Source organism: Sceloporus occidentalis, unplaced genomic scaffold (assembly GCF_023333645.1).
Source record: "Sceloporus occidentalis isolate IW3139 unplaced genomic scaffold, rSceOcc1.0.p SCAF_1, whole genome shotgun sequence".
Classification (NCBI taxonomy): domain Eukaryota; kingdom Metazoa; phylum Chordata; class Lepidosauria; order Squamata; family Phrynosomatidae; genus Sceloporus; species Sceloporus occidentalis.
In genome coordinates, this window is record NW_028316981.1 from 235,721,278 (window position 1) to 235,748,247 (window position 26,970).

General features: G+C 40.0%; 1 protein-coding gene across 3 annotated transcripts in view; it reads left to right on the plus strand.

The window, feature by feature from the left end:
- Positions 1 to 1,581: 1,581 nt before the first annotated feature.
- The window catches only part of LOC149323632 (zinc-regulated GTPase metalloprotein activator 1A-like), a 28,891-nt gene continuing 3,502 nt past the window's right edge, over positions 1,582 to 26,970 (plus strand). The window contains exons 1-12 of one of the 3 annotated variants that reach the window (XR_016277310.1): positions 1,582 to 1,699; positions 3,475 to 3,639; positions 5,173 to 5,259; positions 6,250 to 6,346; positions 6,839 to 6,930; positions 10,216 to 10,275; positions 10,716 to 10,753; positions 14,143 to 14,189; positions 16,405 to 16,491; positions 17,258 to 17,302; positions 24,017 to 24,073; positions 24,693 to 24,744. Coding sequence is in view for 2 of the 3 variants with exons in the window: in XM_089490288.1 (XP_089346414.1) it covers positions 3,495 to 3,639; positions 5,173 to 5,259; positions 6,250 to 6,346; positions 6,839 to 6,930; positions 10,216 to 10,275; positions 10,716 to 10,753; positions 14,143 to 14,189; positions 16,405 to 16,491; positions 17,258 to 17,302; positions 24,017 to 24,073; positions 24,693 to 24,744 (807 nt within the window). In the remaining variant the exon portion in view is untranslated. Of the gene's footprint in view, positions 1,700 to 2,769; positions 2,985 to 3,474; positions 3,640 to 5,172; positions 5,260 to 6,249; positions 6,347 to 6,838; positions 6,931 to 10,215; positions 10,276 to 10,715; positions 10,754 to 14,142; positions 14,190 to 16,404; positions 16,492 to 17,257; positions 17,303 to 24,016; positions 24,074 to 24,692; positions 24,745 to 26,970 lie in introns of those variants that run through there. The other 2 variants (XM_089490288.1, XM_089490293.1) reach the window with 2 other exon arrangements.

The following is a 26,970-nucleotide window of genomic DNA, read 5'->3' on the forward strand; positions in this document are numbered from 1 at the left end:
TGGGTTGCAAATTTCCCATGATGCCATGCTGCAATTTTGCCCCATTTGCTTCCGGTGCTCCCCCCAGAATGAATGCATTCACATTTTATTGTGGACAGGAGACATGCTGGTGAGGAGGGAGGAGATTGGGGGAGATTGGGGGGAGAGAGGGGGAAAAGAGGGGGACAAAGAGAGAGAGTGGGATTAGTAAATTTTCTAAAGGACTCTTTGGGGGTGGGGGGCAGGACGTCCTCCAAAGTGGGGCCAAGGTGGAGGCAGGGTTTACTTCCAAGTAGAACTGCAGTTTCTACACTGATTATTTTGCAGTGAAAGAAATTTATTATTATTATTATTATTATTATTATTATTAAAAAATTCTTTCATTGCAAAATAATAATAACAACAATAATTTTGCCGGTGGTGATACATTTGGATGAAGCAGAGGGCATTTCAAGATAGGTGACATTCCCTATCATTCACCTGAGGCTAGGGATAGAGGGTAGATCCAGATGACAGATGTGAAGGGAAAGAAACAGGAGGCTGGAGGGAGATATGGAACTCCCAGAATTCCATAGCCTCGAGCCAAGGACCCCACAACAAACTCCAACTCCAATAATGATAATTTATTATTTTAAAATATAATATTAATAATAATTAATATTTAAATAATAATAATAATGATGATAATAATAATAATTTATTAATTTGCTGAGGCACCAGAGCTCTCTGGCAGAGAAGGCTCAATGTCTCAGGACACTACAGTTCCCAGAATTCCATAGCACTGAACCAGGACAGTTAAAGTGGAGTTAAACTGGATTATCTCCCTAGTGTGGATCCAACTTAAGAGAAGGCAACTGTTACAAAGGGCAGGAGAGCTATAGATGAAATAGATGAGGAGAATGACAAGAGGACAGATGTAGATGTGGATGAAATGGATGGGGGCTCTGACACGGAGGACCCCGTTTGAATTTGGCTGCCAGGGATGGGAAAATAGAAAGGAGGAAAGAAGGTGAAGCAAGCAGGGCGCCCAGATGCTCTCCATTTCAATACCTCCTTCCTGTAGAGGAGGGCTCCCAAAATGTCCTCCATTTTGAGCATGACTAAGAAGCATGAATTTATTCTTATAAACGTTATAGCTTTTGTTTGACCATGTCTTCCATTTTTTCTTGAATGTCTCACATTTTTAGTGTAGTAGCTTGTGAGGGCAGGGAACCGTCCAATTAAAAAAATTGTATGTACAGCGCTGTATAAATTTACAGTACTTTATAAATAAAGGTTAATAATAATAATAATAATAATAATAGACTATATGGCTCTGGGCTGGGCCATGTAAATCTATTGGGGTGACCTTGGGCAATAGGTCACACTCTCTCAGCCTCAGGGGAAGCCAATGGCAAACCTCCCCTTGACAAATCCTGCCCAGAAAACTCCATGACAGATTCAGCTCAGTGTCTCCATAAGTCAGAAATGCCTTAAAGGTAAGCAACAGAAGTCCTCCTCCTTTGCACTTAAGACATCATCTAATCTCTGCTTCCAAGGAGCGCCTTAAACCTACTCCATACAAGAAGCTCCTCCCCCCAGTTTCCGCATTGTGTTGTGACGTAGACGAGGGCGCCGAGGCCCAGCAGCGTGAGGCGCGTGGTGCTGACGTCATCGTGGCCCCGAAACAGTGAGGGACCCGCTGCCTGGTCTTGCGACGGGGAACTGAGGGAGGCAGCAGGTAGGCTGAGGAGCCAAGAGGGTCCGCGCCTGCGCACTGGGGCAGTAGAACGTTGCTGGGGGCAGCTGTCTCCTCCAACCGCAAAATGGAGGGCGGCGCAAGGGAGGATGGGAGGGAGCGCCCCCTTCTCTTTCTGCATCCACAATGCAGAAATAATCCGGTTTGGCACCGCTTTAAGTGTCCTGGCTCAAGGATATGCCATTCTGGGAATGGTAGTTTGTTGTTCTTGCAAAAAAAATCTATAAAGGGTTTCCAGTCTTTCAGAAATGTCAGCAAGTCCACTTGTCCATTTCTGCTCATTCCCAGAATTCCATAGCCATGAGCCAGGACACTTAAAGGGGTGCCATACCGGATTATTTCTACAGTGTGGATGGAGAGAGAGAGAGGCCAAGAAAACCCCATGGTAGGGTCGCCGTTGTCCAAAACACTGCAGAAACAATCCAGTTTGAGAGTGCTTTAACTGCCCTGGCTCAGTGCTAGAGAATCCTGGGAACTGTAGTTTATTGTGGCACCAGAGAAGACTACCAAAACTACTGTTCCCAGAATTCCCTAGCATTGAGGCAGAGCAGTTAAAGCGCTCTCAAACTGGATTGTTTCTGCAGTGTGTCATGGACCCATTGGAGTATCCAGGATCCAGATCCTATTATGTAACTTACTTCCTACTTTAACCGTAAGGCTCCAAGCTAATAATGCTGCTATAACAGCTTATATTCTTTTTCCACTGAGGAAGACATTTGCCAAAACGCATATGGCTTTCTTTGGATTTATTGCTTGTGTACTTTTACTTCCAATATATGTCCCTAGGAAGTGCATACATTCATGATATTATATGCACTTTGATTTTTGGACATCTTTATTTGTATGTCACCTGGGATTCATAGTTTCCAGCATCTTATGTTTACTGGCAAAAGTGGTATCTCTTATTTTGTATACATTTAGACATTGTATACTATCTGAGGCTTTTATCTTCAAACAAAACACACAGTTTTGAACATATGGGTTGCCTGAATGACATGATATTATAGCCAATATATTATTATTTTGCCATCACATTGGATAATAAAGCTTTTTTAATACATTTTTCTGCAACCACTTTAACCTAGACTTTTTTGTTTTGCTATTTTGTCCTTTTGGTTTAGGGAAACCCCTTTGTGCGTTGATCAGTTCTCCTCCCCTGGACAAGTGGGTGCTGCAGGAAACAAAATGTTAAGTTTCATTAGCAAGACAAAATGGAATCTTCCTCTTGAGACATGGTTCACTAGAAAAAACAATCATGCTTTGTAAGGTAGGAAGCAGTAGGAAAAGAGGAAGACCACATTCCAGATGTATCACTAAGGGCCCATACAGACAGGCCAAAATAAAGCTGCTTTGGGTCACTTTGAAGGTATGCTGTTTAAATGACACACACATCTTAAGAGTCCAGAAGCCGCACCAAAACTGTGCTCCAGTCCTTAGGAGTGAAGCCTGGCTTTGGCACAGCTTCTGGCCTCTTAGGATGCGTGCATCATTTAAACAGCATACCTCCAAAGTGACCCGAAGCAGCTTTATTTTGGCCTGTCTGTACAGGCTCTGAGTCAAGAAAGCCACAGTCCAAGTTTGCAAGACCTGAGCAGAGCAGTGGAGGATTGGGGGGTCTTGGATGTGTCTCATTCATGGAGTCAGCGTGAGTTGAAATCAGCTTGAAGGAAGCTAACAACAACTCTCATTTTAGTCCATCTACTTGTTTCCCTGTGTTTAAGTATACTATTTCTTAACTGTTGTCTTTCATTTGGCAGGAGATTATAGAAACTGAGAGATGGAAATTTCTTCTATAGAGGAAGAAGAAGATTGTCCTGAGTTGGTTCCTATAAAGGATCCAGAAATAAAGGACCATGTGGAAGGAGACAGTCTGTCTAGCAAGACCTCTAAGATACCTGTTACTATTATCACAGGATACTTAGGTAATAAGAAGTGTATTGCAAAATGAATTGTCACTTTGCTATATCAAAGTAAACCATTGTTGTTATATGTAATTTTCTTAAATGCAAGGCGATCTTACATCATACAGTGATGCATCTGCTATCTTGCACATAGTATATACAGAATGTGTGCAACAGCAGAGCTGTAAAAATAAAAGTTTTAAGCCAATGTCTATGAAAAATGTTCTGTGTTACCCTTCTTCATACCTCCAGGCTTCACATTGATCAGTCTCTGGGCTGAAGTGAGAAATATGGTAGATTGTGTGGCATGGCAACCTCAGAACCTCTAGGAACCTGCCATTGCTGGTGCTAATAACATGTGTCACCTCTGAAGTCTGTTTCAGTGTTAGATTAATTGTTTGAGAACCTTTAGGCCAAGTACACATGGACAAAAATACTCCCGGAGCAGCTTGGAGTATTCTGGCCCAGAGCTGCCCCTACATCCCCCTGTTAACTGTGGCCCTCCATTGCAACACCAGGCAGTTGTTCACATGTGTGCCCCACTGCACTGCCCACTGCTCACTCTGAAGTTAGAATGAAGCTCCTAAAATTGATCATATGGCTGGACGCCTCAGTCTGACCTCACAGTGAACAACTCCAGTCTGGAAACCATGCCCTATGAGGAGAGACTTTGGGAACTGGGTATGTTTAGCCTGGAGAAGAGAAGGTTAAGAGGCAATATGATAGCCCTGTTTAAATATTTGAAGGAGTGTCGTATTGAAGATGGAGCAAGCTTGTTTTCTGAAGCTCCAGAGAATAGGACCTGAAGCAGTGGTTTCAAACAACAGGAAAAGAGATTCCACTTCAAGAGCATCCTGACAATAAGAGCTGTTCAACAGTGAAACACACTCCCTCAGAGTTTTCTTCTTTAGAGGTTTTTAAACTGAGGTTAGATGGCCATCTGTCAGGGGTGTTTTGGTCAGGGCTGGGGAGTGGGAATAGGAGTAAGAGGTTTTCACAGAAGTAGGAGTAGGAAAAAGGAGTAACAAAATATATTTGTTACTCCTTATTCCTGTTATTATATTGTACATGCAAACAAACAAAAATTAATTTTATTATATTGCACTGGGGAAGAGACTGGGAGGCAGAGTGCTTACACACACACCAGCCTTGCAAAGCAACCAGGGGTTTTCCCCCAGGGTTGGGGAGTAGGAGTAGGAGTTACATGAAGAAAAAATATCCTACTCTGGAGTATGACAAGAAGTAACCCCAAAATCACCACTATTCCCCAGCCCTGGTTTTGATTGTGTATTCTTGCATGATGGGGCCATTGTAGTATCTTCCAACTCTATGATTCTAGGAATTCACCACCATGGCACTGGGAGGATATAAAGCAAAAGGTGAGTTATTTAAAACTCTTTTAAAACTGGTCAGATGTTTGCACCAAAACTCGAAATTAGACACTCTGTCATGAGGATTAAAGTGCTTTTTCGAAGCATGATTTTGACTCTAAAAATCTAACTTTTTTCTACCTTCTTTCCTTTTGGTTTAATGACATGCATTTTGTTTTTCTAGGTGCTGGGAAAACTACTCTCCTTAATTATATTTTGACAGAACAACATAATAAGAGAATAGCAGTTATTCTAAATGAATTTGGTGAAGGTAGGTAAAACACAGATATATTTGGTGTATCAGGTCCCACCTATGTTATTTCCTGTGGCCAAGACCCTGCATCTTCAGATGTAACTACAACGACAGAGCTCTGTTGCTGTGGCTACATCTGTCACCAGCCCTCCCAAACCTGTCCTTATGGTTTATCCAAGGCTTTGCAATTTGGGGTACTGAGAAATAATGTCTGCAGTGTTTTCCTTCTCACAGAGTGCATTGAGAAAAGGAACCTGGGGAGACCCCTTGGGATTTTGCTGCAACTGCTTTTCTCAATGTGCCTCACAACTGGGAGAGTGCTGCATTTGTCATTTCCCAGCCCCCTGATCTGTAACACCTCAGAAACCCTTCAGCTGAGGTGGTGCCTGGCTGAAGAGGTAGGATTTTGGGATCATTTTTGATCATTAGCAATCATAAACATGAAGTCCAAAAGTTACAACATCATGTGTCCAGCTTACATAACTACGGAACAGAATGGCAGCCTAAATCTAAAAATGTTCTTGAAATATACCCCCCTCTCCTGTAGAATGGGAAGCTATAATTTGCCTATTACACAATAGAAAACACAATTCTGGTCTTAAAAGCAGATACGCTTATTCACTCATTGTATGTGTTCAGGGATTGCATTGGCATTTCTATTCATTCCTATAGGGCCGTTGTGGAAAACATGCAGTCCTGCAGCATCCAACATGCCTCACCATCTGCAGTAATGTTTGAGGAGCTACCTTATTGCCACCACTGTTGTTTGCTGTAGTATTTTCACCCAGAAGAAAGGAGAGAGGTCTGGAAAACCTAGGAAAATTTAGACGTACAATCTTAATTTGAGAGGAGTGGATTTCTCCTGAATTTATGCTGACATTTTTTGAATTCTGACTTATGGCTGCTGGGGATGAAGAATCCTATCTACAACAGCTCTCTTTTCGTGAATTTTCATTTTATTCTATGAAACACACAGTTTGATTATTGTATTTTTCCTTCATTATTCAGGAAGTGCCTTGGAGAAATCGTTGGCTGTAAGTGAGGGTGGAGAACTCTATGAAGAATGGCTCGAGCTCAGAAATGGTTGTTTATGCTGTTCTGTAAAGTAAGGATTTTTTTAATTGGGCCTTTTTATTGCATTAATTTGTTTTTTTTAAATTTAATCTTTATTGTAATTTGCAAGAAATCACAATAAAACAGAGGTGAGATAAAAGCTAAATACCACTAAGGAGGGATACCTGAGGGTCTACAACAAACAACCATATAAGTATAAACTGTCATTGTCATTAGGCTTCCATAAAGGTCCCTTTCCAGAAATTCAAAAGCTGATCTGGCAGCTTTAGCTGACATGAGTCATTGTTAATATACTCCAAAAGAGTACCGTATATTGCATTAATTTGTATATTTTCAAAGTTCAGCCTTATGGCTGCTGAGGTTATCTTGTAGCAGATTTCCTGTGGCAGGAACTGGTTGAGTTAATAAGAATTCATGTATTCAATAATTATAAAACTAAAAATACTTAAATTCCTATGTATTTAAATGTAAATAAATAAAAATATTCTGATTTCTTTAATGTGCTGTGTCTTTTTTCATACAGGGACAATGGATTAAAGGCTATTGAAAATCTAATGCAGAAGAAAGGCAAATTTGATTACATTTTGCTAGAGACAACGGGATTGGCAGATCCAGGTAGATATGTTTTGGGAAAAGAAATGGAATGAGAAACAGGGGTGGTAAAATGGATTTTTCTGTTGTCTTGAAGGACCAGAAATTTGCTAGATGTATTGAATTCTGCCTTAAAACCTGGATTACAGTTTCCTTGGGAAGCTAGTAGTTTTCCACATAAAAGTGGAAGGAAATGTTTAGGATAAGACTGGGAAATGGTAGCAGCTTCCTTTTTTCCATTGTTTTTTGGTCCACTATATATTTTTAAAACTAACTGTGTATATACTTACATATAGTATATAAAATCTGCCAATTCATAAAATAGAGACTGTTCCACAGTTACATATGCTACATTGGCCAGGATCCTACATCATACTTGCGCAGTATAAATCTGTACTCATGTGGTTACACACTGATTGTACTACACCACTCTTGTGCTGAATACTGACTGTAAGAGATTGAAACTGGCTGTGCAAACCATTGTGCTCACTTACTGTCTCATTGTACAATGGTTATTTCATTGCTTCCACTGAATAAAATGATACATTGAAGGCACTGACAAATAGTGAATCACTATTAAACTACATGCAAAATGTTTACACTTGAAGAACTCCACTTACACAATCCTGAACTGAATAGATCCCTTGCAAAATGATGAAAATGTGCAACCTCATGTGTAAAGAATTTGTGTATATATGACACCCACATGTTCCACATGATTCATTGTTGCTTTTATTTGCTTGTGTCCAAGCTCCTTACCTTCACAGAAGGCTCTGTGATCCAACAAATGCTTTTGGGAAGGGAAGAGAGGGGATTTTAATTTATTCTTCTTTGCTTCTGCAGCCCTCTGTGCCCTTTGTCTTCAAAATCTGCTCCACAGGTTTGGGCACCTTTCTGAACAAGATAGGAGATAGTTCATGAGTTTACAAAAGAGTTGGTGAAGTAGTGTGTGAATTAAATTTTAGTACTTCTGGGTCCCTCTTCAGATGCACACGCTGACATGAAGTCCACTTTCTCATTATGTGGCCACATGTTGCACTGAGTGTACAGTGGACACTTGGTATCCTCTGTGGTTTGGTTCCAAGCCCCTCTGAGGATAACAAAATCCATGAATGCTTGAGTCCCATTATATACAATAGCATAGTAAAATAGTGCCCATTATATTAAAATGGTAAAATCAAGGTTTGCTTTTTGGATTTTTAAAAACATTTTCAAGCCATGTCAGCTCATCTGGACTTAACTTTCAAGTCAGCTCATCTGGACTTAACTCCTGGGAACCATGTTAAAATTAGGCTTGATATCCTGTTTTTCATGATGATATTTCAGAACAATTGCAAGTGATATATAAGAGTACTGTATTTGAAATCTAATTGTACCTATCTGGGGGCTTCAACGATATCAAATATGTGCTACTATAATATTTTTAATATGTTAAAAGCATGGGGACAAGGTTATATTTTACATGTACAGCAATAAATAGATATTGCAAAATAAATAAATTAAAAATTGTCAATGGTGAATAAAAAGCTGTGTAAAATATTATTTGAATAATATTTGATTAAAAGTATTGCCAGAAGTTTTTGCTAGGAGGTGAAAAGACTTCCTTTTGGCAATTCAGTTGTTTCCTGTTAAGGAGACTGACACTCTTGAGTTCAAAGCTAAATAACTGTCATGGTAAAGTAATTTTCTTAAAAGAAAGGACACTGATTCAGTTACTGTTATACACAAATCCTATTTCAGTTACATTGAAAAACTATTAAGGCATTTGAGGAAAAAATCAATAGATACCTGGAAACCATTAGATTTTGTGGCCCTTGCTATATCTTGCATGAGTAATCACTGTAAACAGCTGACAGGTATTTTAGTCCTGTCACCCATTGATGCTTGAGAGACCACATCTTGTCAGTTCAGGTGGACAGCTTCAGACACTGGAATGGCTTCACCTGTCATTATTTTTGTCTGTGGGATTCATTTTTTTAAGACAGCGTTGACATCAGGTACATTTGTGAGCTTTTGAAAAATCAAATGCTTTCATTGTTGTCAGTTTCTTGTATCCTTAATACTGTGGCAATGTACATATTGAATCAGCTGGTGTCAAAACAGATTTTCATTTCGTAGTTTTCAAAATATAATACCCTGTAGAAACTTCACTAATTGCATTATTCGTCTGTTGTAAATGTTATTACGTTCCCACTTTTCCACAAAGAAAAAAATATCAGGTACTGTAGGATGTCATTTCATTAGTTTTCAAGACAGTGCTTTATTGAAACAGAAAAATAAATAAATAAAAGTTAATCTCCAGAGCATCTTGTTGTGTACCCTCAAGTTGTTTCTGACTTCCAAAAGTGTTAATATGAGAATAACAAATAAAGATAGAATGTAAATAATATAAATAAATGTTTTAGAAAAGTTCAGAATAGATTGTATTAAGTAATGACAAAACATTTGGAGAACTGAAGCTTTATAATGGTAATTTATAAAATAATTGGATTACTATTATAGTGCATTGACTATTGAATTGAAAACAAATTGTGTTTGTATTGTCTTTGGAATATGACTTGTAAAAAAAATTGTTTCTGACTTATGATAGCCCCAAGGTAACCTATCACAGATTTTTCTTGGTAAAAGTTGCTTTTGTCTGCCTTTGAGGCAGAGAGAATGTAGCTTGCCCAAAGTCACCCAGTCAGTTTCCATAGCGGGAGGGGGGGTTCAAACACTGTTCTCCAGAGTCATAGTCCAGTGATTAAACAACTACACCATGCTGGCTCTTGCGAGCTATAAATATTATGATAGTTTAATTCTTTACATAGTTTGAAAGTGTGTCCTGTTTTTTAAAAAAAAAATCATAATGACAAAATACATTTACTTTTCTTTACAACTGTTATTTCCAATTAAAGATTTAAATAATATGAACTTTAATAATGTATTAAAATATAAAAATTAATAATAATAATAATAATAATAATAATAATAGTTTCAAACGTCATGCTTCCTTTGCTTAGTCCGTAATAGAATTGAGTGCCTAGAAATATGGACCATTATATTGCCCTGAATAGGATATTAGATATAGGGGTAAGGAACCACGGTAGTTATCCCATTGGTCAGAGCTTTCATTACATTGCTGGTCAAGTACATGTTTCATGTGCTTTGCAATAGCTTGCTTTCATAGCAAATGCACTTTATCAGTTATATATTTAGTTATTAGAATTATTAGAATTTGAATTCACTTTACCAATATAGAAAATTGAAAATGTTGTAGCTAGTTTTAAAAATCTGCTTAGAGTATATTTTATGTGTTTTGTTTGCTAGGTGCTGTTGCCTCCATGTTTTGGGTTGATGCTGAATTAGGAAGTGACATTTATCTTGATGGTAAGAAAATTAATCATGGTGGGGTTGTGGGAGATATGAGTTCAATAAATTGTTGCGTATAGTGTGTGCTAATTTCAAACTATGTCACCGACTGAGAGTTACAGTGGGCCCTCTCCATATGTGGGGGATCCGTTCTGTGTATCGGGGAAAATGCATACACTCAACCCCCCATTTGTTTTAATGGGAGAGCACTCCTGTGTGCCGCACAGTACCTGTGCCATTTTACCTCCCGTGACTTATCCTTCCACGTAAAGTTCAAGCCACATATGGCATGCCCGCGTTTGGCACAGGCGCACCGTATTAGGTTCTCTGGTTTAAAGAATAGTGAGGCAAATTCCAAAGTCAGTGTTGTTGTTGTGTTTTAAAAAGGAAGAACATTATGTTTTTTTGTACTGGTTGTATGCAGATTCAGACTCTTATTGACAAACTTCTTTTTACAGGCATTGTATCTGTTGTTGATGCAAAGTATGGACTACAGGTAAAATAATATACCTTAAGTCATTAAGGAGAGAATAAGAGAAATGTGTGGTAGTTGTTATATTCTATGGTGCTTAATTATACATGCCTTTAAGTATCCTGCACATCTACTTAGTCCATACGTCCCTTCATTGCTTCAATTTGGCAGGTATCAGTCTCTGATCTGTGTGATGGCTGCCTTCATGAGCCTTCCAAATGACACAGAAATGACATAGATTTGAACTTGAAACTAGGACAATCTCAGTTTATCCCTTTCACACTGTCCAGTAATAAACACTGAACCTTTATGGTTTTCTAGAAACAGACACATTAGTTGAATCCCAAGTAGCTCATTAGCAAATTTTCTTCATGTTATAATTAGCAGAATGCCAATCATTCTGGTAGATGAGGTATGTACAGAGAGGTGACCTGTATATTGTAAGGTCTACTGGCGCTGGAACTTTTGAGACTTCTAGTGATGCTTATCAAGGAAAGAGGAAGAGGTTGGAAGTCAGAAAGTAGAATCACAACCATTTCTATCTAGTATACCATGATAAAACATACTGTGGTGCAGAAGCATTTATTACTAAAAGCAACAGCTCCTGGGCCAAGCCATCAGCATCTAGACAATTTAATCTGTAGAAAGCTACAGCTACCTGCCTTGGAGTGGGCAACATGTGAACAGGTAAATGTATCATTTACTGACAAGTGAATACATTTCACAAGGAATATACTAAAATATTGTATGTTAAGCCCCCTTAAACCCTCCCCTTGTCATTTTTGCTCCATATTAACCAATACTAAATTCATCCTTTTTCAAAACTTTGCTGTTCCTTTCACTCCTTATTCTATAGGAGTTTATTTGATCTCCATTTTGTGAAACTTAGAGGTCATTCAGACGTCGGGTTTTTTAGCAGGATAATGCAAATAAGCCAACTGATGTGTTCCAGATTTGTTATTCACATCATTTTTTCATCAGAACCACATCTCTTCGCAACTCCATGTTCTATTCTCACCAACCCTGTGCCTCCCCTCCAAAGGTGCTGGTGACCCCTGGGAGAAACTGTCCCCAGGTGGGTTTCTCAAGACAGCAGCAGCAGCAGCAGTATCTCCCACTGCTCCCTGGAACTGCCAGCTGCCAAAAAACGGTGGGGACAGGGAGAAAAGGAGAGCGGGAGAGTCCTCCTCTCCCCTCATGGAAGGAGAAAGATACAGCCAGGCATGCAAGATTAAATCCTGGGTCTATTCGGATCGTTATTCACACTGCCAGTGATGTGAATCATTTTTTAAAATTCAGGAGGAAAAAACATACCAATTATCCCGGGTTAAGTAGGTTTTTTGGTAGCCCCTCCAAAAAAACTGAATTGAGAGCATTTGGGATGCATGTGAGCAACAAAGATTTAACCTGGATTCATCCCAGATTATTTTCACAGTGTGAATAACCCCTTACAGGACAAGGGAGTGCTGAAAAGTTCTCAGCCTGACCCACTTCCCAAAATTAGAATCAGATTACTTTGGACATATCTTACTTTGGAATATCATGAGAAGACATGACTCACTAGAAAAGACAGTAATACTCAGTAAGGTAGAAGGCAGTAGGAAAAGAGGAAGACTGCAATCCAGATTGATAGACTCAGTCAAGGAAGCCACAGACCTGAGTCTGCAAGACATAAGCAAGGCTGTTGATAACAGAATGACTTCGAGGTCTCTCATTCATAGGGTTGCCATAAGTTGAAGTTGTGCTAACAGCAGTTAACAACAACTGACTTTTGGCTCAAAGCTCCAGCCTTACCAAACCCTTCAAAGTATGTGATCCTCTGAAGACAGAGATGATTTAAAAAGCAGGATGGGATGAGTGAGGGAAAGGAGTGAGAAAAAGAAATGAAATGGGGGATGAGTAAAACTTTCTGGTTAATTATCAAAGTAACCAGCACTGTGTGATTAAGAAACAAACTTAAAGATCACAAAAGAGTTAATTGCATTTCAAACATGATAAAAGATTACAAACAAGTCAATTGCAACACACTCTAAATTATACATACAATAAGTTTTTCTGTATCTGAATAGCTAATTATGGAGGAATGCTTGAATTCATATCATTTCTTCTAATACTTCTTCAGTTTGATACCAAAGATTATATTTGAAAGTTTGTCTAGCTGTGTTCCACATTTTGATGGTTGCAAGCCACAATATAAAAACATAGTTATGTTGAATGAAGTTTTGAGTAATTACTGATCACTATGTATTTGCATGTATTCATTGTCAGTGATACATCACTACTGATCACTGATACATCACATTGTGATGTAGGGTTTTTTATTTAGGAAAGAAATCCTGTAAACTTTTTTTGAAATACAATAATAAAAGTGTAATGTTCAAGATCTCTGAGATTCAATGCAACCTCCTGCATTATTAAATCAGTAAATATATACAAACCTTGACATGCTGGCAGTATGGTAGGTGCTTTCACATTTTCTTAGTCATATGCCAGATAAATAACTTTTTTCTTTGTATAGAGAATTGGTGAACTTGTCCAATTCTTCTGCTTTCCAAGCTTGACCTCTGCCTTGGCTTGTGATTTAAAGAATCCTGGAGGCAATACAAGCGATGACACTGGTATAATAGGCAGCAATTTAAGGATGTCACGCTTCATGGATCCAACATAGTCCATGTAAAGATGAAAAATTGTACCCTGTGGCTACCAAGCCAAATTGAAACTGAAGTGGTAATTGATATCATGGACTATCACTCTAATGGGATTGTCATCCAACAATCTGAAATATTCATGTTTTAATCAAAAGGCAAACGATTGGACAACTTGCAATGACAGGTCACAGCTCTGAGAATCTAAACCAAAGCCACTGATGTTGCTCTTTGCAAATCTACAAAGCTTGACAGCACTTAATGCAAAAGAATAAATGAATGTGGAGTTACAGAGAAAAGGTCAAAAAAGATGTCCGTTTCCAGTCTCCCTGTTATTGCTCAAGCTTCAAACCATTTAGTCAGAAAAGAATTTTGACTGAATATGTCAGGACAATAAATAGACATTATGCAGTTGATTTTTTTTAAGATGTTGTATAAAATATTACCAATTGCTATTAACTTTTCTTTTCATGCTTCTGTATATTCATATTCAGTAGTGAAATACTGTAGTTGCATCTGAAGGGAGTAAGTGAAAAATAAATATATTCCTTCAGAGTGAATCCTAAATGCATCAACGTTCTTTTATTAGTCTGGAAATAGAAGTTACAGTAGATGTGAGGTTTGACTTGCTAATTGCAATTAACTATAGGCTAATTGCTTGCTAGTTTGTCTTCAGTATTTGTCAGCAATTTAATCTACAAAGAAAATTGTTATTTATTTATTTATTGCATTAAATTCTAGTTGTGTCTTTTAAAAAATCTTTTTTAGCACCTGAGAGAAGAAAAACCCAGTGGCCTCATCAATGAAGCAGCAAGGTAACAGTTCAGTAACAGTTTTCTATTATTCTGAAGTAAGAAGCATGATACTGTAATGGAGTATTGACCAAAAAAGAGTATTGCCAAGCTGAGGTTCGATTTGTAGACCTGACTGCTTTCTACCTGTTTATGTTTTGTGAGCTGCTTTCTCTGAACTAGTTTTCCTTTGTCATTTCCAACTATAATGCTGGACAGTTGCTCTAGGAATGGGGACCAGTTCCATGAGTCCACACTTCCATCAGGCTGCAACCTAGAACAAAAACAAAACCGGAGCTAATGGGACATCACTTCCAGTTTCTTTTTCAGTAATTTTTGCCATTTCCCCCATTATATAGGGGGTTGCACATCTATGGAAAGCAACATTGCTACAGTTTGTAGGGAGTTCGTGCATTTTTAACAATTTGGAGGCGACTTTTTAAAAACGTGTGTGTGTGTGTGATTGTGGGGATGTCCTGGGGTACCCAAGGACTGCAAAAGGGGAGTTGGGGCCATATAGGTTTAAAGTGTGAACTGGAACACCTCTATTTAATATCACCCAAGCATGATCTGTGATCTGAGTATGTGGGCACTATATTCAAAGTGGGGGATGGAAGAACCCCCTGCTCAGACCACAAGAAACTTACCTTGGTCATAAATTAAAAATATTCTATTTCCCAGTCTCAGTTGCCAATCTATAATTGATATAGGTGAGTAATAACACTGAGCTTTATCTGTTTTTTAGAATGATCATTGAGATAATATGTTAAGTATTCTAATGTACTACAAAGTAGGGATTGGTAGTTTGGTGATTCACCAGTCCTCTTGGGCTGAGAAGGCTAAAGACCGTGTAAACTACAAATACTAGGAATCCATAGGCTGGAACTACAACACTTAAAGTGGTGTCTAACAGCGTGATTTCTACCGTGTAGATGCACCCCTTAGCAAGGCTGTTAATAAGAGTGTGTTCCTTATTCAGAGGGTTGCCATAAATTCCAACTTACTGCTAAGACACAGTGGCTGTTTTCAGATGTTATGTTCCAAAATATGGTTTGGAGGACTAGGAACTTGCTTTAGACCTCAGAGTTCTTTTTCCTCTTCGTGTCACAAGTTTAAGTTAATGGAACTTAACTTCTAGGTTTGATCAACCGCAGGTTGGTGCTAAATCAAGACTGAACCACTGTGGTTTGAACTAGTTCTGCAAATCAGGACTGAAGACTGAGGTGGATGACTTACCAAAGTGACAAGTTTGTTAATTCAGATATAAAAGTAAATTCTAGTTTGATATAACTAGGAAAGTGTTATATTAAGCATATGTAGACAAGGATGATAATATTTAAATACAGAGATCAGCCCAGTTTTTGAAACCTTGTTTTTAAGGGTCAAGGGCATAACTTTTGAGTGTAAAACATAGCATACACATTTAGATCTGTGCTTTCAGAGGCTTTATATTTATGTTTCTTGAACAGCAACTTCCCTACCCATGGTACATGATAAAGTTTGAAACTGGATATTCAAAAGAGTTGGTATTACATGTGGATCTCCAATTCAAAGATAGAAACAACTTTGCTACTGTAAAAACCCTGAACATTCTTAAAGTAGCTCTTTGGATAGCTCATTTGGTATATTGTATCAGAATCCAGGAGGAGATTTGTATTACTTTATTTAACATTTATTAGGTTTTTTTTCTCCAGGACCATTCTTTGGTTCTTTTGTTCTAGTTCTTTGGTTCCTTTTCCCTTTTATGATCATAGAATCATAGAACAGATTCTATGATTCTTTGATCATAAAAGGGAAAAAGCATCAAAGAACTAGAACAAAAGAATAGATTCTATCATTCTCGTGGACCATTCTTTGGTTCTTTTTCCCTTTTATGATAGGTAGATACAGTTTATTTGGCATCCCTATTGCATTGTAAAATATTGGTTTGCTGAGAGCATAATCCAAAGCATGAGCACTTGGAAACTAGTCCAATAATGTCTGATAGGTCTTACTCCCTGGTAAGTGTCTTTTGGATTATGGTATAAGATCCCAAAAAAGTGAAATAATCATTTAAGTTTTAATTGCTTGCACTTCTTGCTTACTTTTATTTAAAAAAAGTTGCATAAGCCTTGTAACAGTTTTGTCTTAATGTTCTTGATATGTTTGGATCCATAATCCCAGAGTGCACCAACAGGCAGTCACAAATTCACTGTTGCACTTCTCATGTTTGTTCATTGCTTCATTCATTCTTATATAGACAGATTGCACTTGCAGATCTTATAATCATCAATAAGACTGATTTGGTTTCAGAAGAAGCTCTGATGAAACTGAAAACAGCTGTCAGGTGAGTGTAAATATGTTATCGTGGCTGGTGGGTTTTTGTTTGAATATTTACTGTTTCCTTCCTATGGTATTAGGAAGGAATTAGAATTGCACACCACATGACAATTGTGACAAAATGCATTAGGACTCAAGAGAAAGATCCCTTTTTTTATGAATGTGCAGCTACATTTGTTTACCATTTTTTAATTTTTAAAAGTGAAAGAAGAGGGTATTCACTCTATGGTCCAGAAGCGCTAAGGTATTATTCTAGCAGCAGATTGGAGAAGTGAAAAACCTTGACCCATAGTACATAACTGATTTGTGTCTCACAGCTCCAGCTAGGACTTGGACTCTTCTCTACCAGCCATCTTGGCTTATGCAGTCAGTTTAAATCCTATAGTAGAGACAGGATCACTGATGCCGGCACCACTCAATGAAGTTTCCAGTCCTGGATGGAGCTATGGAGTTTTCAGCTTTAAGACACTCTGATAGCTTCTGCAATGAATGGAGATAATGGGTTCATCTTCTGGGGAAAGGAGGTTACTTTTTGGACCTGGATTTCTGGGGTTTGGTGAGCAGAGATGTTTGTGGTGGAGTTTTTATTTTTGTCAGTTTGCCCTTTTTTATTTTATTTTATTTAGTTTTGTTTTAGAGGGCAGCAGGTTATAGTGAATTTTTTGTAATGTCTTAAAAGATGCTACAGGGTTGTTAATTTGGCTGTGTAACTGAGTACCAATGTTCTTGACATACACTAATCACTTTCTCTCTCTTCTTTTTGAAATTATTAGGTCCATAAATGGACTTGTCAAAATTTTAGAAACTCAGCGATCAAGGTAATGCAATGTAAAGCACACTTAGTAATTTCCACTTTTTATCCCTTTTGTGATTGTTCCCTGTTGTTCTTAAATGTATATTTTACTAAGGAAAGAAAGATAATGACTCATAGATCCCTCTTTTGGCTTGGCTTTCTTCTCTGACTGTTTCTGGTGCATGAAAGATGAAGACTGAGGGACAACAACTAGACTCTGCTGGCTGTTCTGCTTTACTCTATGACCATAGCTAGGCTGGTTTAACCTAAGAATTTTGCATTACCTATACCTATGACAGAAAGTTTTATAAAATGTCATTGAATCATTTCTTCAGCCTGCCCATGCTATTAATTGAAATGTTTCAGTCATGAAAGAAAACAAAGAATTCTATTCCCAAGCATTATAAAACGGTAATTTGTTTTGGCTGGATTTCAGTCCGGTTTGTGAAAAACAAATTTTCAAATTACTGTGAATAAAGCCCTAAAGGCAGATTCTGATCTTGTATCTAGAATTAAATGCCAAGCTATGTTTTGAACTGTTGTAGAAGTCCCTTGACTGGCATCCCAATTCTCCATTGGGAATGTACACATCATAGCACCAATTCTTCATGTTCACAATTTTGCTAAAGAAGTTGACTCTCAGGGACATTGATACTTCAGACAAATAATGTGGGGAAAGCTGTTGCCTTATTCACCAGTGCATGTTCTATGGTATATTTCTTGAGGACTGAAACATTCCCTAATGGGGGAGAAATAGCCCTTCAAAAAATAAATTAATGTGGAGACCTAGTCCAGATTCACATTGAAACTGATTTGTTGGTGCTTTGAAATGGCTATTTATGATTGTTTAATGAACTCCTAGTTCCCATCAACTCTAGCCAACATGGCAAATGGTAATACTAGAAGGTTCCTACCCTTGTTTTAATTACATGTTTTCAAATTTAAAACAGATTTGGAATGGAATAAAATGATTGCACCTAGACAAAGGCCCTCTTCAGACTGGCCATTAAGATTTTCCTGGGGGCAGTGTCGGGGTGTCGCGTCCAGATGACGCACACCCTAACTCTGCCCCCAGGGCACCATAATGCTGCTCGCTGCTCCACATGGTGCATGGCATCATGGCGCTCCTCTGGCACTGCTTCCATACGACTCAGTGCCGAAGGAGCGCTACCAAGCTGTGACAGCATAGCCATGGCGCCTTTTCCATGGTGCAAAAAGGAGCTGCTTTTTGTGCCCTGGAAAGGCCAAATTGGGGCTGCAGCATGTGGTTTCCGCAGCCCCGATCCAGCTAGGAAAGGGGCAGCGTTGCACCGCCATTTCAGGGCTATTCTGTCGAGCCCCAAAGCCCACAAAACTTATCCACACACTGGTGCTAGAGTGCAATACTGGCTTGGTTTTGTTACATAGGCAAACTATGGGATATCCAACATGTGTAATTTCAAAGGTGCAGACAGAAACCTATAACTTTTTCCTGATTCCCTATCAGCCACATAGATTTAGAATAATATTGTTTCAACTGACTTCTTCATTCTGCTATTATATACAAAGAGCTATATAGCAGTGCAGGTCTCATTCTTGTGTCCAGCATCCATTATAACAGCTTAATAGATGTTGTGGTAGGTTTGGGGTTTTTTGGACACACACACCCCATGGATATATAAAAAAACCACGGGATCTTACGTCCCATTCTTTTCAGTGGGCACATGCACACGCACATGTGCACGTGCACCCATTTAAAAATCCAGGGCTTGCCATCCAGAGAAACTGAAATTGCAGATGGCAAGTCTGCCGTTGGTGCAGATGCACTGTGAGTATCAAGTGTTATGTGTGAAAGCTCATATATTAAGTGATAGTAACACCTATGTGTAGCAAATGAAACTAGTACCACCACTACTACTACTACGTCCTCTTCTTCTACAGTAAAGGTCACTAGCTGAACGCTGCATTTCCAAACATTTTAATCCTGTTAACAGATCCATTGATATAGCTTATTAGAAATTCTGCTTGCAATCGACTCCATGCTGGAGTCCTTTTATCCTGCTGCTAAACAGTTGCTGTATGAAAATTCTTCTCTGTAGTGACTGTCATTAGTTTATATGGATTACTGTTTCTATGGTTCTTTCTTTTGTTCATATATGAAGGAGGAATATGTTAAAGTAGCTTCAGCACCTTATCACCCTAACTTTTAAAATTCTTTTGAAGGGAGCTTGGAACATAAAAAACTTGTCTTTCTTAATGCACTTCTGTCTAGGGGGCAAATCACATAGCCAATTTATTGCCTTTTGTTGTTGATGATCAGAGTTGTTCTGTCAGTATGAAAAATAAAGATACATATTTTAATGTAGCTTCAAGAACTGAATTATGAAGATGGGTGTCCAACTAATCAGTTGCATTTTGACATAGCAGATGTTAATATATTATAGAAACTGAGTAACTAATAATAGACATTACATGTTGGTGGGTGGATATATAGATACATAGATGTATTATTTATAGTATACAAAGGTATGTTGTAGCACCCTTGAGACAAAGGGCGAGAACAGACCGGCAAGTTAAGCCACCTTCTGGGTGGCTTGGGAGCACAGCATTTACACACCACACACTCCTAAGCCCCCCGGAAGCCCCCCAGCCAATCACAAGGGAGCAGCTTCAGGATGCTTTGGGGATGTTGTAGTTATACATCCCACACCAGAGCACCCAGAAGCCACCCTGCAATTAAAGCTGGACTGCTTAAGGCGACATTTTACCGGCACAAATAGGAGCAGATCTTTTCTGTTCCTATTTGGGCCAGCTCCAGGGTGGATTGAGGCCATGGCATTGCTGCGGCTCTGGCACAACTGGTTCCGGGGCAGACTCAATCCATCCTTTTCAGGTGGTCTGTTCCACCCATAACTGAAAGAGAGAAGTTAGTAGCATGAGCTTTCGTAGGGTTGAGCCTACTTCCTCAGATTAAGTCTACAAAAGCTCATGCTACTAATTACTTTCTTTCAGTTAGGGCCAAAACAGATGGCCCAGTAAAGCCAGTTTATAGCTGGTTTGGGGACATAGTGTTTAGATACGCCATGCTCCCGAGTGACCCAGAAGTCACACCAGGGATTACACGCCAGCTGGCTTCTGAGTGACTCAGGAGCATGTCTTTAGACACCACTCGCCACAGAGCCGGTGAAAAGCCGGCTCCAGCAGCAAAAGGGCAACTTTTTTCTATTTGGGGTGTAAGCTGGTCAGATTGGGGCCGCAGCGTGCAGTTGCCCCAGCCCCCACCTGGCTTTCTCTGGGATGGCTTGAAGCCACCCCTTCAGGGCTGTCTGTTTCAGTCCTTAGTCTCAAAGGTGCTTCAAGATCCCTTTGCATACTGATTTTCAAGACTAGCACAGCTATGTCTTCAAATATTATTAATAAGTTACTTGATTTGAGAATGTATTACTGTATTTGACATATTGTTATAATTATATTGTTAATTAGAGGGGGATTAAATTTTAAATTTAAAAATTTAAAAAGCCCAGAAGAAACCATGTTGTTATCATGGTCATTACATTATATTCATCAAAAGAGCTCAGCATCCAATAGTTATTGGTAGATGTTAAACAATTAACAGTAGTTATTTGTAGAAGATGTTGAAGAATTCTTTAAAAAATCTGTTGATGTAAGCCAGGGGTAGGCAACCTTTTTGAGTCGGGGGCCGGGTTGCTGTCCCTCAGACAACTGGGGGGCCGAAGCCAGAGGGTGGAGCTTCCACCCTCCGGGGGCGGAGCCTCCACCCTCCGGGGGCGGAGCCTCCACCCTCCGGGGCGGAGCCGCACATGGGGGTGGAGCTTTCATCCTCTGGGGCGGAGCCACATGCCAGGGCGGAGCTTCCACTATCCGGGGGCAGAGCCACATGTCAGGGGCGGAGTTTCCACCCTCCAGGGGCGGAGCCGCATAATATTTGCAAGAAGCTACTAGGGCCGGCAATGCCATAACACAGGAAAAACGCATGCACACTGTCTCAACCCACAAAAGAGCAAGCAAGTCCATGTGGGGGGATTTTACAAAGAGAATACCAAAGGAGAACAACAACAATAATAAGAGCAATATTTGCAAGAATGGAAGCGACTAGGCAAGGCCACAAAACAGCAAAAAATGCATGCCACTGTCTCAACCCACAAAAGAGCAAGCAAGTCCATGTGGAGGGATTTTACAAAGAGAATACCAAAGGAGAACAACAACAATAATAAGAGCAATATTTGCAAGAATGGAAGCAACTAGGCAAGGCCACAAAACAGCAAAAAATGCATGCCACTGTCTCAACCCACAAAAGAGCAAGCAAGTCCATGTGGAGGGATTTTACAAAGAGAATACCAAAGGAGAACAACAACAATAATAAGAGCAATATTTGCAAGAATGGAAGCAACTAGGCAAGGCCACAAAACAGCAAAAAATGCATGCCACTGTCTCAACCCACAAAAGAGCAAGCAAGTCCATGTGGGGGGGATTTTACAAAGAGAATACCAAAGGAGAACAACAACAATAATAAGAGCAATATTTGCAAGAATGGAAGCAACTAGGCAAGGCCACAAAACAGCAAAAAATGCATGCCACTGTCTCAACCCACTTTCTTTCTCTCCCTTCCTCCCTCCCTATCACTCCCACCTTCTCACCTTTTCTCTCTCTCTCTTCTCCTCTCCCTCCCTCCCTCTCCTCTCCCTCTCACCTTTTCTCTCTCTCTTCTCCCCTCCCTCCCACCCTCTCCCTCCCACCCACCCACCCTTTCTCTCTCTCTCTCCTCCCCTCCCTCCCTCCCTCCCTTTCCTCTCCCTCCCACCCTTTCTCTCTCCCTCTCTCCTCCCCTCCCTCCCTCTCTCTTCTCTCCCTCCCACTCTCTCTCTCTCTCCTCCTCCCCTCCCTCCCTCTCTCTTCTCTCCCTCCCACTCTCTCTCTCTCTCCTCCTCCCCTCCCTCCCTCTCTCTTCTCTCCCTCCCACTCTCTCTCTCTCTCCTCCTCCCCTCCCTCCCTCTCTCTCTCTCCTCCTCCCCTCCCTCCCTCCCTCCCTCTCTCTCTGCCTCCTCCTCCTTCCCCCCGCCCCTCCATTTATAGGAGGGAGGTGGGCGGGGCCAGGAGGGAGGTGGGCGGGGCCCATTTGAAGGCCCGGTGCGGCTCCTGGAGCCCCGATTCAGGGCTCCAGAGGCCGCATCGGGCCTCCCAGGGGCCCGGTGAGGCTGCTGAAGCCCCGTTTCAGGGCTTCGGCTGCTGCATCGGGCCTCCCAGAGGCTCGGTGCGGCTCCTGGAGCCCCGTTTCAGGGCTCCAGAGGCCGCATCGGGCCTCCCAGGGGCCCGGTGAGGCTGCTGAAGCCCCGTTTCAGGGCTTCGGCTGCCGCATCGGGCCTCCCAGAGGCCCGGTACGGCTCCTGGAGCCCCGTTTCAGGGCTCCAGAGGCTGCATCGGGCCTCCCAATGGGCGCCGCCATTTTGCCCTTCAAAATGGCGGCGAAGTCTCGCGCGGCCTTTATGGTCGCGCGAGACTTTGCCGCCATTTTGAAAGGCAAAATGGCGGCCGGAGCGGCTGAAATCGGCGGCGATTTCGGCGGCAGGAGGGAGTGGGGGCCGGCAGAAAGGCGCCCGCGGGCCGCATCCGGCCCACGGGCCGGAGGTTGCCGACCCTTGAAGCTGTCCAGAACATAGAATGTTTTCTAAGAGTTATTTATGACCCTGATTTGAATACATTTATTTAAATATTTGGGCTAATAATATAACTGTCGGTTGTGTAACTTTTAAACAATTAGCTAACATAAAAAAAACTTTCCATCTACAGTCTGAAGCTAATCTTGAAGCAAAGGAAATGTGCCTCTGCTGTTTTTTTCCCTTCTAGTAAAGAGCACGTCCTTCTGGACTGCCTCAGAAACTCCCAGTTTTATACAATTGCAATAAGCCAGTGGTGAATTATAAGAAAAGGAGGAAGGAAAACCAAGGAATTCCTTCTTGTTAGCTTAGTTCAGATGTAATGTGAAAAAACACAATCGCAGTGCAAATGAATTTCAGGGAGCTTCAGGCTTGTATGTTTCACCTGTCTTCATTTTGTGTACCTATGAGGGGGTGATCAAAGCTTCTGCTTTTGATTTTAAAATAGCCACATTTCACCAGTACATCCATAGATATTAAAATGTGGTTGTTTAAACTATAAAGATTGAGAGTAAGTCAGGATCATATCCTAGCTTTTTCTCAAACCATTGTTTGAGCAGTACATAGTTCTTTGAGTGTGGACATTTCAGGAAACTATGTTAATTTAAAACTAAAGCATATATTCCTCAAAGAGCATACAAGAGGTTGGTAATGAGAGTTCATACATACCCGTGAACTCAAAAGTTCACTGTGATACATTTTTAAAGCCGTAATCACAATTTCCCATTATGAGAACAGAAAAGTAAAGAACAAATGATCATAACTGGAAGAACAGATTTTCCTTATGCACTTAATGTGTCCATTAAAATGTTTTCTCTTGGAAGCATAACTATTGTAAACATGTTGGTCAATAAAAAGGAAGCAATCCCAAAGAACTCTTTCTCTACCTATTTGTGCAGTCCTATTCCCAACATCCCATATGTTTGGGATACATCGAATTTCCTTAATTCTTAAGAGAGGCCTTAAGGGAGGTACACTAGGCAGGACCCATATTTGGGCAGTGGGGAGGTTCCTCCAAGAAAACTTTTGCTCATGCAGTCTAAATGCATCCAAGAAAATCAAGCTTATTATGTTTTTTTCCTTAGAGTTGATATTGCAGATGTCTTAGACCTCCATGCTTTTGATAGCTTTTCAGGAAAAAGGTAAGATTTAATTTTACACTCCTTAGTAAATCATTAGAGTTGATAGCTGTTGTGTGACTTTTACGAAGGAGTTACATGGATGCTGTTTTAGAAATCAGCTTCTATTACCATAATGGTTACACACCCAGTTTTGGCAACTGCAGAATTATCCATTGTCTTTAAGAATCTGAGGCTGCTGTCACTACACTTAGATTAGTAATGTTCTAAAAAATATGTTGACAGAGATTAGTCGACTGCAAATGAGTGCATGGAGGTTACATGGATTTATGGAGAGTGAATCCAGTTAACTTGTGAAATTACAGACACTGATCAATAGGAAAAACATTTGTGCACTCTAGTAGAACTGAGCCAGCGTGATGGTTTGAGTGTTGGACTAGGGTACTGGGAGACCAGTGTTCGAATCCTCTCTCAGCCATAGAAGCCTTCTGGGTGACCTTGGGCAAGTCACACTTTCTCTGAGAGGAAAACAAGAGCAACCCCCTTCTTAACAAATTCTGACAAGAAAACCCCTGTGATAGGATCACCATATGTCAGAAGTGTGTGTGTGTGTGTGTGTGTGTTCACAATATGAATGACAGATTCCTTGTGTTTCTGCTAAATGCTGTTTACTTGTTCTAAGTTTTCGGCAGAGGCTGCAGCTTGAGGAAGCACCTCACCCACATCTAGACAAGGTAACTACATTACGTTTCACCCTTCTGCCTGTACTGTAGTTCCACATTACTCATGGTTTGCTAGAGTGTTTGTTACCACTTGCACATACAATGCTATCAGATCTTACTTTTTCTTCCTCAGAATCCCAAGCATTTCTTTTGATCAGTCACCTTAGGATACAAAGGAACTTACTATGCAGCCCTCTGAATAAAAAGATGGAAAGAAGCACTTAAGGACTTGTTTACTTTTTGTTTGAAAATATTACAGTTTGGAGGTATATGTATATGTAAATCTTTATCAACTAACTTATTTTTTTATCAATGTAGCTTATTTTTAGCCTGAAGGTTTTCAAAGACATTACTGCTGAGGTTTTTGCATATTTAAAAAAATAATTTGTCAGCTTAAGAGTCCTATTTTTATTAGATTCTTTATAAGAAGACTACTCCAGCAACTCTACACATATTTAAGAAGAAAAAAGAGCCCTCACTCATTTCTTTTTGACATTTAGATCTGGTCTCAGGATCAAGCTTTTTAGAATAATTTTTAAGAGGTCTCTCTCTCTCTCTGAGTAGCTCAGATATTGCTATTCACTTAGTCCTGTAGCATAAATCAGATTTAACCACTGTCTCTTGAATGACACCAGAGGTAACACTTAGTATGTAGTCTTTGCTGATGGAGGGATGGGTTATTTATAGCTGATCAGAATAGTCAGAAAAAGTCTTGGCTGATGTATATGGAAGCTAATGAATATATGTATATGTATATTGAATCATTTTCTGTATCATATTGATTGTAGCAATTATACAAAGGTAAATGTGTTCCACTTGTTTTTAGTTTGCAGCAGAAACTGTTCAGTCAATGGATGCCTCATATAAGCAAACAGAAAACCCTTATGGCAGCACAAGAGAAAGTCCATTACATTTTGGGCAAACTTTTATTACAAGACAACATGGAAATCAGTTTACTACTTCTAGTTTTAGTACATATTTTGCATGGGCCAGGTTTAATGAGTGTCTGTAATTATGGAAGAGAGGTTCATGGGTGATCCATATCATGAAAGAGTGTGCTCTTATAATGTGTTGGGCCTCTGTCACAAGACAGATGCATTTTAGAGTCCTTCTTGGCATCATGGCCAAATGTCCAGTTGTCCAATGAAAGAGTCAACCTGTATTAACAACCTTGTTTAATACTTTTTGCACCAGCCTGAAAGCGTGAGGTAGTGAAAGATATGAAGGCTGGAAATGGACTTGGGGAGTTAACTTTTTTCTGTTGCTAACCTGCTTGTACAGTTCTCATAGCTAATGGGTACAGAGAAATGGGTCACATTAGTGCACTTTGGTTTTCTTCATTTACCTCTGCACTATATAACCTTTAGGGGTCCATCTTCCTTGAAGAGGGTGTATACCTGTCCAGAGGCCCCATTTAGCCAACACTGAGAATTGATTTTGATCACCAGCTAGGAATAGTTTGGGTAGAATTAGTTTAGAGGCCCAGCTCTACCATTGAACTCAATGATAAAAAAAGTTCGTCTAATTCATTTATATATTTGTAAGTCTGCTAAATGGAAATTAGTCTAAAGAAGAGGTAGTTCCCATTTCAAGAGACCTGTGTATAATGTATATTTTATGAATAAGTAATAGAACCAGAGCTAGTATGGCATAGTGGTTTGAATGTTGAACAATGACTCTGGAGACCAGGGTTCAATTCCTGCTCAACCTTGAAACCCACTGGGTGACCTTGGGCAACTCATATCCTCCCAGCCTCAGGGGAAAGCAATGGCAAACCTCCTCTGAACAAATCTTGCCAAGAAAAACCATAATAGATTCACCTTATGGTTGCCATAAGTCAGAAAAAGCTTGGTGGCACACAATATACACAGAATAGTCAGAATGGGATTCAGTGGTGACATCAAAACAGTTGGAGTTGCCTCAGCAAGGTGTTGCTTGATGCCATCATGGTGATGCATGGAGCTGTTACGTGGCATAAATATAGGTAAAACTCAAGGAAAGTCACTTAATCCTCACTTGATTTTTTTTTCAGACAACTACTTCACTACAAACTACAAGTTTAACATTTGATAAGAAAATGTTTTGTATGGAATTCCAGGTGACACGAAGTGTTGGATGTTGGATCTGCTGTAACTGTTGTCAGAGCTTGTTCTGAAGCTACATGTGCCTTTAGTTACTGAATTTGGTGTGTGTAAAGCGTTTCAACGTATTAAAAAAGCAGATATAATCATAAAAAAC